The sequence below is a fragment of the Nyctereutes procyonoides genome, unplaced genomic scaffold, assembly GCF_905146905.1.
Source record: "Nyctereutes procyonoides isolate TBG_1078 unplaced genomic scaffold, NYPRO_anot_genome, whole genome shotgun sequence".
NCBI lineage: Eukaryota > Metazoa > Chordata > Mammalia > Carnivora > Canidae > Nyctereutes > Nyctereutes procyonoides.
In genome coordinates this window covers 25,917,521-25,929,791 of record NW_026575040.1, presented here as the reverse complement: position 1 = coordinate 25,929,791, position 12,271 = coordinate 25,917,521, and the positions used below count along the sequence as shown (strand labels likewise).

Here is a 12,271-nt window from a genome sequence, read left to right as displayed (position 1 = left end):
GGGTTGAGACACAAACACGTGGTCTGAAAGCCTTCCTCCTTACCTATACATGCTGAGATGTTGGGAGAGAGCTGATGACCAGGAGGACACTCACAGCGGTAACTTCCCTCAGTGTTGAGACAAACGCCACCCCGGCACAGGAGAGGATCTCTCTGACACTCATCGATATCTGCAAAATGACAATGACCCAAGTTGAAGATGGTGGTGGTGTCCTGCTCAGGACCCTAAGCCAGGGCACTCCTCAGTGTATCAGGGTCGCTGGGAGTCCTGGCTGCTAGGCCTCACAGGCTCCCTTCTTGGAGAACTGCTGTCCACCTCATTCAGAAATGCTTGAGAGGTGAGAATTACATCCCCCTCAAATGTTGGCAGCTGCCTGTGGCAGACAAGGGAGTATGCAGTCTGGCTTTGCCTAAAAGCAGGACAATTGTTTGATACCATTCACATTCCAGAGCACTCAGTGGGATCAGGTTAAGGCTAAGAGACCTTTTCCCCTGCCCTAACTTCCTTCCTTCACTTCTCTACAGCTTGTCCTTTAAAAAAAAAAAATCCCCTTCTCAGGCTTCTCTCTAGGGAACCTAATCTAATGCAGCCAGCTTAATCAAGCTCTTTTTCTAGAAATATTGGATAGAAACCCTATAATGTCACTTTGAATACCGCTAATGCTCGAATCGTTTCTCTTCCCTGGGGTGTCTCTTCCAGGTGTTAAACTCACTTCTCTGGGACCCATAACTAATGTCCTAGGCCACCCGCCAACCCATGGCAAGAAGTCCCTCATGCTTTCCACACGTCAGTCTCCCTCTGCCACAGACTGATTCCAGACACACTGGTCAGGAGACCCATGCAGGGGGGTTGGGGGGTGGGCAGGGAGAAGCTGGGAGGGAGGCTCTGAGTCATCAAAGCTTCGGGGAATCCCTTATTACCTGTGTAATAGGATCAGATGGTCACACACTTACCCATGCAGTTCTTCATCATCATGAATCCGCTTTCATAGCCTTCGTCACACTTGCATTCGAAGTCCCCTGGGGTGTTCACGCACTGGCCTCGGCCACAGAGGTCAGGGGAGATTCGGCATTCATCGATGTCTGAATGCAAGCAGTAAGTGGCAACACGTGAGTAACAGGAGAGCTTTCATTCTTGTGGCAATGTGGTAAAGGTGAAGAGTTCTAAAGGGCGTTCTGCAAAGGGAAGCCCTTCACTGACCTGTGCAATTCCTTTCTTCAGAGTCAAGAGCAAAGCCACTGTCACACCTGCACTTAAAGCTGCCAATGGTGTTTCTGCATTTGCCGTGGGTACAGAGGCTGGGAATCATCTTGCATTCGTTGATATCTTCAAGAAAAATAAAACATGCAGAAAGTTCCTAAGCATCCTGTTAGGAGTTCTCAATGCCTCTATTTTAAACCCAGAGAGTTGAAAGGTCTTGATTTAAGGTCTTGGCAATATGCATTTTAAAGAATGTGTGATGATCCATGAGAACTATGACTTTGTAAACATTTCTAGACTTTTAAACTTCTACATTTTAGAAAGTTTATTAGGGAAGTAGAGGGTGTGTTTATTCGGACTTCTAGAGCCCAGCACACTGCCTGATATATACCAAATACTTAAGTATTCGCCAAATGAATGAATAAATATTCTAAGCCACTAGCATCTATTCCCAAAGCACACAGTAGATGACTGACAAAAAATGTCCATGGCAACCAACCAAGAGTATAGTGAAATGAGATATCCATGTATGCTTTCTTGGATGAGTCTAGAATATAAGAATTTCAAAAAAAGATGTTATTTATAATTGAAATGATTTGTAAATAAGTGTATGCTATTAAAATATTTTCTACAGTGTATATATAATTTAAAAATATTTTCTCAATTAATATTAAGGTTTCATTAATATAATGAAAAGAGTTTCTTGTACAGTAGGAGACTGTATATATAATGGGTGAAAGATCTCCTTCAGGAGCCTTTCTAAAGCAAGACCTAAAGCTCAAGAAATACAAGTTCATTTCTATAAAATGTCATGAAAGACAAAACTAGCAGATTAAATTTCAAGAACATGTCTTTCTGTGGCAATGGAGTGCCACAGCCTTTGGAAGCAAATCATTCAAATTCCTTTGAATTTACTTAGGAGACATTTAAGAGGATCATCTAGAAACTGTCTCTCTAGAGTGAATTTCAACCCCTAGGGCTTCTTGGATTAAACAGTACTAAAAGTTGTTTTTACACATTTATATAAGGATAATTAAGCAATATTCATATACTCATTTCCCATTTTTGTAAGTCGATTTAGTTATGAAGTATAATAACTAGGCCCAGACACAATGGCAACCATGACAAAAATCTATACCAGGAACAAAAGCTGGGCCTCTGTGAAAAATTGGAATTCTGGGAAACCAGTCATGATTTTTCCACATGCTAAAGTAAACAAGTTCTGTATCCTTGTGCATAAAAAGTTAAATCAATTTTGGAATTAGATTAGATCTATAACTTCTCATTTTTTATACAAATTTTAGATTATAGCATAATAAACTGAAATAATGTTTTAAATATCATAAGTCACTGAAATGTGCTTGCCATAAGAATGACTTTCACGGTTTTTGGACAAAGAGGATCTGCCACTGGGTCTGTCATGCCATTCACCTCCACTACGGTATACTCAGGTGAACTGCAGTGACCTGGATTAAATAATCAGAGAAGAGGTCAAGTTTTATGGCTTTAGCAGACAGAATAAAGATTCCCCAAGAAAATTTCCTTTTTGTTGATATTTGGCTTAGGGTAGTCTTAAAATCTACTTTAACACTTCATAAATGGTTAATAGGCGGGGGGGGGGGGGGTAAGTAACCTCAGGAAGTCCTGAAAGGTGGGAAAAGAAAACCCGTTCCGGAGTGAACATTTGCTGAATGTAACTCAGAAAGAGAGGAATGTCTGCTGAGATGACCAAGGGATGACCACATTGATGATATTCACTGTTATTCTCCTCTTTGCAGAACATCCTGTTGGTTTAAAAAGAAGAGCAACCAGCCACTGAAACCATTGTACCTTTGAAGAAAGGTTTTCCATTGGTAATTTCTTTTGTGGCGAATCCGGGCCCTCTGGGACAGAGCTCCTCGTACTCAGGCGTGTTTCTCACAGGACACTCCTCGCATTCCTCAGTACCCCAGGCTGCCCCAACGGAGCAGCAACAGGCGTCCATGCGGTGGCGGCCAGCAATGGGCAGAGTGCATTCCTCGTCCTCGTACCTCAGGAAGCAGGTTTCCAGGCGGATATCTGCCAGATGGAACACTGGGAGGCTAAGGAGAGCTACCTTGTTTTCACCACCCCAAACTGTCAACCCGTTGTGTTAGACAAAGTACAATACACATAATAATTTGCTATGTACTTATTGGCTGGAATTAATTATTTTCCTCAAAAGGAGTCCAGGCTTTCTGATGAATATTCCCACCTAATAAAATACTTTCTTTTCTTTGGCAGCTCATATTTATTTGCACCTCCTATTTCTGGAAACTTTCCTTTCAATTTTAGGCCTTTTCTGATAATTCTAAAGAACAGTATTCTGAGAAATCCCACAGTGCTCTTTTGGGAGATGTTTTCTCTGTACAGACATGCTTACTACCAATACATGCATTCCATAATGCCTTGGAATCTCCTCTCTAGCTAAAAAGAAACTGAACTCTTTATCAGTGGAGAACATCTAAACTAGCTCCCACACTTTTTCCTGACATCCATTTCTTTTTTGGAGAAGTGTAATGTTAAATTCCAAAATGAAACTGCCCTACTCAATATTGAAGAGGAAAATCAACAAAGCAAAGTCATTCACTCCTCTTCTCAAGTATTTCTTTCACCTCTACATGTGCTTACATGTATATTCTTCTGGGTACACATGGGATACATCCAGCCCCAACCCCAAATTTGTGGAATTGTGAGGAAGAGAAGTGATATACCAGATGTCAAGATATCTGGAATGTAGTGCTGTTCTGCAACTAAGAAGTTGCTTATTTTAGAAATTATTAACCTTGACCCTGAATTTCCACATCCATAGAATGATGTTGCACCCATCTCTGAAAGCATTCTATTAAGCTCAGATGAGACTGTGTATCTAGAAACTGTAAAGTGTAATTGAAACCTTAGGCATAATCTTCCCTCTCTCCTTCACAATGTGGTCATTAACCATTCACCTACCTACGTGCCTGAACTTTCTTTAATGTTAGAAAGCTTCTGAAGCCTTCTGGGCAAACTTACATTCAGGTGGTCTCCAATATGATGTATGGATACTTTTTAATTGATTTCTAAATTAAACACTGAAACATCTTTAAACTGAAGAACCTGAAAGAAGGCTCTCATTAAGTGTCAATTCCTCCTACACAAAAAAGCAGACTCAAAATGAGATTAACTGACATCCACCGCCATGAAAAGACTCTAGCCTCTGGATTCCAGCTTTTCTATTCCATATTGCTTATGTTTATAAGCCATATAAAGCTCTACGTTTAAAGGTTTGTTAGTTCTGATTCCTACATGATCCAAATCCCTTAACCTCATACCACTCTTTTAAACCATCTATGGTGGTCCTTCACTCAGGATGACCTTCAGAGAATATGGTTTCAGATATACAATGTACCTGAGCCATGGACTCAAAAACAAGTGATCCAAGAGACATATTCCTGGCAGTCAGAAGCCTTGAAGTAGCTTCAGAATAAGATTGCCAGATGCCACACATACTGTGGGATCTCAGACCTGATGCCATTAAGAGCCCACAGGACAACTTTCTGAGAACTCAGAGTCCAGTCTCTTCCATATCAATGCCACTTGGGCTCTAACAGTTGGCATGGAGAATCCCACCATGATTAGAAGTGACAGTGGCCTGGGCACCTTCGGGTTCACTATTCAGGAATCTGGTACTCTTCACTCACACCCACAAGGGTTTCCTGAGATGACTTGTCCATCTGGTCAAAGACAGGACATGCCTAGTGGGCATGGGTTACAATTTCTAATCAAGCAAAACTGTTCTTCCCACCATTCACTTTATATCCTATAGTTGGTGGCATATAGAGGCAGGTTTAAGAGTTCTGGAATAATGATTGTGATGGTAATGATTTAAGGGATACACATCAGTAAGAAACTAAAGTTTCTCTTCACTAACATGTTCCAGCCTCTTTTTATAAAGAATAAATGAAGAGCTTGAGTGAGGAAAGCTATTTATCAAGGAAACCACTATGAATCCTAATGGAAATGCTGAATTTGGGATATGTGTTTCTGTACTTGGAACCAAATATTCAGCTTTATCTTATTAACTGAGTTTAAATCTTTAAGAAATGACCATTAGAAAAGTAATGAGCTCAGGATTTACCTAGGCAGATCCTTCCTGTGGCATCCAAAGTCATCCCATTGGGACACTGACATTTAAATGATCCCTCAGAGTTAACACATACACCATTTTTGCATACTCCTGGAAATACTTCACACTCATTTATATCTATGAAGGAAAAAAAATAAAGTTAAAATATCTGTATAACGTCATTCTACTTTATTTCATTCATGGAGTCATAATTATTCTCACAACAGAAAAGGTCATTTTGAACCAAATAAGTTCATAAAGCTAGTTTGTCTCCAAATAGTTCATGTAGAATTTCTAGGAACTTTGAATTGCAACCAGATTGAGTCCACCTTTTACTTAAGATAGGAGTTTCTCCATTAGTCTGAGGGAGTAATTTTTTAATTATAGAGGCTGGGAATTGGTGTGAGTTCTTGGGGACAGTTCTGGGTACTATGGACATCTCAGGTAAGGCCCCCAGGAGCAACATAACTAGCTTTATGAGATCAGATATCCAAAATAGATAGAGAAACAGAAACCTCATCTTTCAAACTAGCAAAGAAGAAATAGCTTGAAGACAAAAATCCCACTGAGAAATAAATATGTGGGGCCAGTCAAGAAAATGTCTTTTAAGAAATGTTGAGATGTCCCCAGAAAGTGTATGACTAGTTCTAGTTCAGCAACAGTCTCAGACTGTTCTGTCAAAGCCTTGGTGGTCCCAGCTTGAATTAGGGAGAGTCAAAAGACGCTCATGTTCATTCATTCACCATTTACCCAAACATCTCAAATGTACCGGTCCTTCCCAGTTTGTTTAATAGAAAGTAGTGTGTTCCCTGCACATAATTTGGATAAATACTCACCATCAAGTTAATTCAAAGAAAAGCACTTCCCAATGCCATACTGTGTCTCCATTTAGAAAAAAATAACTTTTTAAACTGGGGATATTGAAAAAAAATATTTGAAGTCTTTCCTAGTGAGAGAGAGAGGTGGGAAGTGGGAAATTTACCTTTTTGGGGTTTTTTGTTCTGGCCACTTGTACACCAAAATGTGCTGCTGAGGTCAGATAAGTTATTAACAGTGGGTCTGGACCAGAGAAAGGCCAAAGGATTCAGTCATCATTTGGAACAAAACTTTGGGTGGGGGTTGTAGTGCTTCTCTTTATTTTAGCAGGGAAAAAAAAAAACTTCATTTCATTCCACATATGGGACTAATTGCTGTTTTTAAAATTTTTCAGCTGCCGTGTCATGTCAGGTTGTGTTAGTCACCCTGACCTACGTCTATCTGGGACTCCGTGAGAAAGAATCACAATAAACTGGAGAGAATCCATGTAGGCTTTCAAAAAAGAGACAATAGAGTATGTCCTTCTAAAGGTCATCCATGACCATGAAACAAACAAACACACACACACCAGGACAAACCAAGAAAAAAAATGCAAATTTTATAGCCTCATCGAAAACTTCCATTTTTCTCTTCCTGATAGTATTTTGAAAGTGAAGTCACTCAAAACCATGGTCAGCCTAAACCATTCTCAGTCACCCTGCCCTGTGGCCAGAGTGATGCAACACTGGCAACAGCATATATATGCTTGTGAAATTAACATCTGTTATGTTCTGCAGTTCTCATTATTTTCCTCTCTGCTGCATATTTCTCACTGGGAAGTTACATGACAACTTTATCCAGTCCAAGTTCACACAAGCATTCTTCAGGCACACAGAAATTTATGGTTTATAAATAGGCATACCTTCACACTGTGTTCCTTTAATTCTTGAGTAGCCCTTGCCACATATGGGATCTGTAAAGCAAACAAACAAAAACAAAAACAAAAAACAAATTTGAGATAACAATATCCTGACTTTCTATCACATAGTATAAGAAATCCAAAAGAGGACCTGGGCATGAATTAGATTTTGTTGCTATGAATAAGTCTAAGATAACAAAGTGTTTCTGAGATTGCATAGATGAAGAAGGAGGAGGAGGAGGAGGATGAAATGTCTCCTTGAATTAAGCTCAATTCCTCTGAGAGGTCCTGAAAGACCCAAAGATCCCCTAAAGATCATGCTAAGGTGATGACGAAGAAGGAATTTGGCTAGACTTCTTTTTTGCTATCAGCTCTAAAACAGGAATCACAATATATGATTCCTAGAACATGAACACAGAAAATAAACTTTAGAATTCGAAGATCTCCCGCCATGCAGCATTCACATTATTTAAATCCACACATTTATATATCTGAACACTGAATCAACAAAATCATCAGACCTCAGCTTTGCAACAGATTTAGAAGTTAAGTCCTGAATGTAAAGAACATCAGTACATTTTTTGGAAGATAATCTGTGCCTGTAAAAACCTCAAGACCCCTAATCATGAGTTTCCAAGAGAACCCATTGGAATTCCTGATCTAGGAAAGCAACACTAGGTAACCACATTACAGTGTGGATGGTAGAAAATAACCCAATCACCAAATCACACAAAATTACTGTCCTTGACACTTCTCTTAGTTTCCTCTTCAGCAATATGTTTCACAGAGGTCATAAGAACTAAATCTAGAATTCCTAGGTATATCTAAATGAACAAAGTACTGGGTTTCCAGTTTCTAAGCAAAGTGACCAGTGGAATGGGCCCGACTCTCTTACCGACTTGGCATAGGGTACAAGGGCTCCCCCAGGCAGCACCAAGAGAGGAACAGCACTGGGACTTTAAGGTAGCTCCATTGATGTTGATCTCACACCGCCCATCGATGACAGTCTGCCAGCAAGTGCCCTTGATGGTTTCTGCAGGGAGGTGGGAGATGATGTTAATAGATAACAGAATCTATATAAAAAAGCAAATGTGCATTGGAATTACATCATGAATGACGTGTGAAACAAGTGATAGTGGTCATTTACAATTTTGTTCATCCATATTTAAATTCTTTGCAATAAACTCTTTTGCATTAAAAGTGAACATTAAATACAATGCTGATCAGCAGGATAAATACCTATGCAGATGGTTTTTGTTGGATCCAGGGTACTTTCAGAAGAACATTCACAAATAAAAGAGCCCGGGCTGTTCTTGCAGACTCCATTAATGCAAGGACTTGATTCACATTCGTCGATGTCTAAAACAAAAACAGGTCCACATTACTGCTAAAGAGTAGTCTTGGGCATGAAAGAATATTTAAACTCTGGCCTCAATGGCTACCACATATTCTTTATTAGATAGTAAAGCTGAGCTAGAAAGTTCTTTTCTAGACTAGATGGAATGTCAAAAATAATGATTGAGCATATCTCTTAAGCACAGAATCTGGCATACAGCTGAATCTTTTTATTCAGAAAATCTGGAGCAAACATTAGATGTGATATCCAAATTACTAACTTTAGTGTGATATTTTCTTCATCTTTTAAATGATGGCAAATAAAACGGCAACTGTAAGTAAGTACCATCAGTAGCCTACAAAGTGCATACAAGTGTCACTTAGGACCACAGAATCTCAATTACAATGACATAACTGTGTAAAATAGAGGTGACTCTAACTTATTCTCATGGTTTTTCACTGGCATACTGAAAGACAATAAAGTACACAGTGTAAGAATAAAAACACAGATTACCTTCACAGGTTTTTAGGTCAGGTTTGTAGATAAATCCCTTGGGACAGGTACAGACAAAACTTCCAGGAGTGTTTCTACATTGTCCATTATCACAAAGCAGACTGTTCAATACACATTCGTTAATATCTGGAAAACCAATAAACATGAACTTAAGTGGAGCACATTCCCTTGCACACAACTTCTCGTGCTTTTTTAGGTTAAGTATTTAAGGTCCTATGATATATGATTAACTCAAGCAAAGAGGCAAAATTCCTCTAACATTAGTTTTTGCCTAACTAACCTAATTTGAGGAAAATAGGAGTTTCATCTGATTATTTTTACTAGGTATCTACAAAGTATAAAGTCACCAGATACTATTCAGTACACTTTTTTAACAGGCAGAAACCTGGATTTGCTGTAAGTCATTAATCTTTATATAACTGTTCATTGTCCCAGGATTAAAAGAACTAATCCTATTGATTTAAGGAACTAAAAAAACATTTAGAAAGTATGGCCCATCCTTGATATGTGTTAGTTCCAGGTGGGTATTTCTTCTTTAGAATAACTGAAATGGTCTCTGGTTGTGTTTATAGAGTATGAAGCAATCTATAGAGTTTATAATTCTCATGAGGAATTTCAGACTCAAGATTCAGAGAGCTCAGAAAAACTCCTTACTTTCAGGTGAATAATAGGTCTGTCTGATGCAAAATCTAAGTTTTGATATGTGTTACTTAGGTAATTCAGGAAGTGTGGAACTTTAACAGCTTGTTATATACAGTTGGGCTAAACTATATCACACACCTCACAGAATGGGCTATATGTCCACAAGGAATTTTTTTTACAAATTTTGGAAGAAGCTAAAACATCTCTGTGTCCTTCTTGGCCTGTTCAGATAAATGATGATTCTGTCTGCCAAAGAGGAGAGGCTTTATTACAGAAAAATGCAATAGTAAAAGTTGTGAGTTTAATCTAGTTTGCAAATACCATGTACACTCAAATCACAACTGTACCCCAGAAAAGAAGCCCTAAAATTAAGGGTGTGGAAGAGGAAGAATTCATTTCTCAAAAGTCATTGTAAACCACAAAGAAAAAGGGCTAAGTTTGGGCCAGCAATAAAAGTTAGGGAAAGGAAAAAAAACCTGTAGTTGAAAGAAGGGTTTTAGGATAAGTATGTGGCTCCCCTGACCTTCTCCTAACCTCATTTTCCTAGGCACTATTTTAGCCTGACACTCAGGTGAAAAGTGATTTAAATGGGGGCAAAGAATTTGCTTTTGTTTACTGTTAGTCGTTTTTATGAATGTGCAAATGCCACATGTGAAGATGGAAAGCACATGAAAAATATTCAAGGAAGATTTCTGTTTCTTTGAAAATAACTGATATCTCTACTTTCCCCATAATGACAATCATCAGCAGGCCTAAAAAAAAAAAAAGGCACCTATTAGGTGTGACACTTTACTTCAACCTGCAAAATTCTAGAACTGTACATTGTACAAGAGGGACTGTATTCTCGGCATGTTCTGTCCTTCAAGCAGTTCGACAGAAGACAAAAGGAAAAATTATTTATGGTGAATAGTGGAAGTACAGGGAAGAAGAGAAGGCAGGAACATGTGAGCATAGGTGACCTGCAGAAATGACTCAGGTGTTCAGAGAGCCAGAAGGGGCAAAGCGATAGAGGGTTTGTTTCAGGACATCTAGAGTTATCTTTCCTCTCCATTCTATCTCTAGAATCATTCTCTTTTCTTTGTTCACAGAGAAACACATAGAGTTTAGAGTAAAGGTGCCACACATAGAGTCTAGAGCCACACATAGAGTCTAGAGTAAAGGTGCACATATTGTTTTAATACTGATCTCACAGTGTCCATAGAAACACAGAATTTTGTAGGAGGAGAAGCTATGAAAAAAAGAAAAGAAAAAGAAGAAATGGTAAAGTATAAAAGAATCAAATGTGAATGAGGCCTTCTGTAATACACTAAAAGGACTATAGCGAACTAGAGTACTTTCTGGTGTACAAAGATCCCTGAAAGGAGTCAGAAATACACAATTAGGTTGGAGGAGCTTTGAAAAGAATTTGATGATGACAAGAAGACAGAGGAATACTCATGGATATATCAGAGATGGTCATGTTTTAATAGTTCAAAATAGTAAACTTTTTCAAAATATTTAATTGACATGGCCATTTTTCCCTGTCCAAGGGAATGAAGTTCTATATGATGTGATTTAATCTTAATCCTTTTAAGGTTAAAGTATTGTCTGTCTAATCAGAGGTAACAAGTCTCTTGGGAGAGATCTAAGTATTTCGGCAAGCTCCTCAACACCAGATTTGCAATGGTAAAGTAAGGAGCCATGGCAAGTAAAATTGCTTGTTACCCAGGGACAAATAGGAGAAGGGACTTTCTTTTCGAGTCAGAACATATAGCAACTATGGCTGCCTAGGCAATAGTTGAGTTCAGCACCTGAGGAGTAGTTAATACTTGCTCGATTATGTGTTGAAAGAATGAAAACAAAGACATTTGTGTTTATTTCAATCTGTAGCATCTCAGAATTATTACATGTTCCAATGACTGACTACTGTATGGCAGTACTTTTCAAACCCTGCAACTAAAATACCACTTATGGCAGGAGAGAATAAGTTCTAGCACCTTAACCCTAAATGGCTTTTAGAGAGTTAAAAGTATATTTGAGGCCCCGTTTTTATATTTATTAAAACTGATTAATTTTCTCCCTACTTCATGAAACTATTTTTTATGTAAAATTTGTTTTGCTTTCAAATCAAAAAGATACACCGTCTTACATTTTGCTTTTGGTATACTCTGGCATATTCCCATAAATTTGAATATTCTGGTGTTAGAAGCTGAACTTCAGGAAATCTGCAGTAGTATGTCCCTGCACCATAGAATAGATAGTAGATTTCAGAAAATACTAGTCTAGGCAACTGGAAAAAGTTAAAAAAAAATAATGGTGCCCATATTGACCATTTTATTCCCAAAGTTTTTGTTTTTGTTTTTTTATAGTTACTGGCTGGTACTTTCATTAAGATTTTATTAGAGCATCAAAATGTGGTGTTTTCTTGGGGCACCTGGGTGGCTCAACTGGCTAAGCATCTGCCTTGGGCTCAGGTCATGATCCTAGAATTCTGTGATAGATACCTGCATCATGGGACTTACTGCTCAGTGGAAGCCTGCTTCTCCCTTTGCCTCTGTTCCCCACCCTTGCCATCACCTTGCCATCACCACCACCACTCCTGCTTGTTCCCTCTCTCTCTCTCTCTCTCTCAAATAAATATATACAATATTAATCTTTTTAAAAGATTTTATTTATTCATTCATGAGAGACACAAAGAGAGAGAGGCAGAGACACAGGCAAAGGGAGAAGCAGGCTCCATGCAGGGACCCAATGTGGAACTCGA

At 38.7% G+C, this 12,271-nt stretch overlaps 1 protein-coding gene across 1 annotated transcript in view; it reads right to left on the bottom strand.

Annotated features, from left to right (window-relative positions):
• The window catches only part of FBN1 (fibrillin 1), a 226,944-nt gene that overhangs the window by 72,141 nt on the left and 142,532 nt on the right, over positions 1-12,271 (bottom strand). The window contains exons 20-28 of the mRNA XM_055319738.1: positions 8,887-9,012; positions 8,277-8,396; positions 7,933-8,070; positions 7,041-7,091; positions 5,336-5,461; positions 3,031-3,258; positions 1,201-1,326; positions 954-1,082; positions 44-169 (exon numbers count right to left, since the gene is read on the bottom strand). Coding sequence (XP_055175713.1) covers positions 44-169; positions 954-1,082; positions 1,201-1,326; positions 3,031-3,258; positions 5,336-5,461; positions 7,041-7,091; positions 7,933-8,070; positions 8,277-8,396; positions 8,887-9,012 — 1,170 coding nt within the window. The remainder of the gene's footprint in view (positions 1-43; positions 170-953; positions 1,083-1,200; positions 1,327-3,030; positions 3,259-5,335; positions 5,462-7,040; positions 7,092-7,932; positions 8,071-8,276; positions 8,397-8,886; positions 9,013-12,271) is intronic.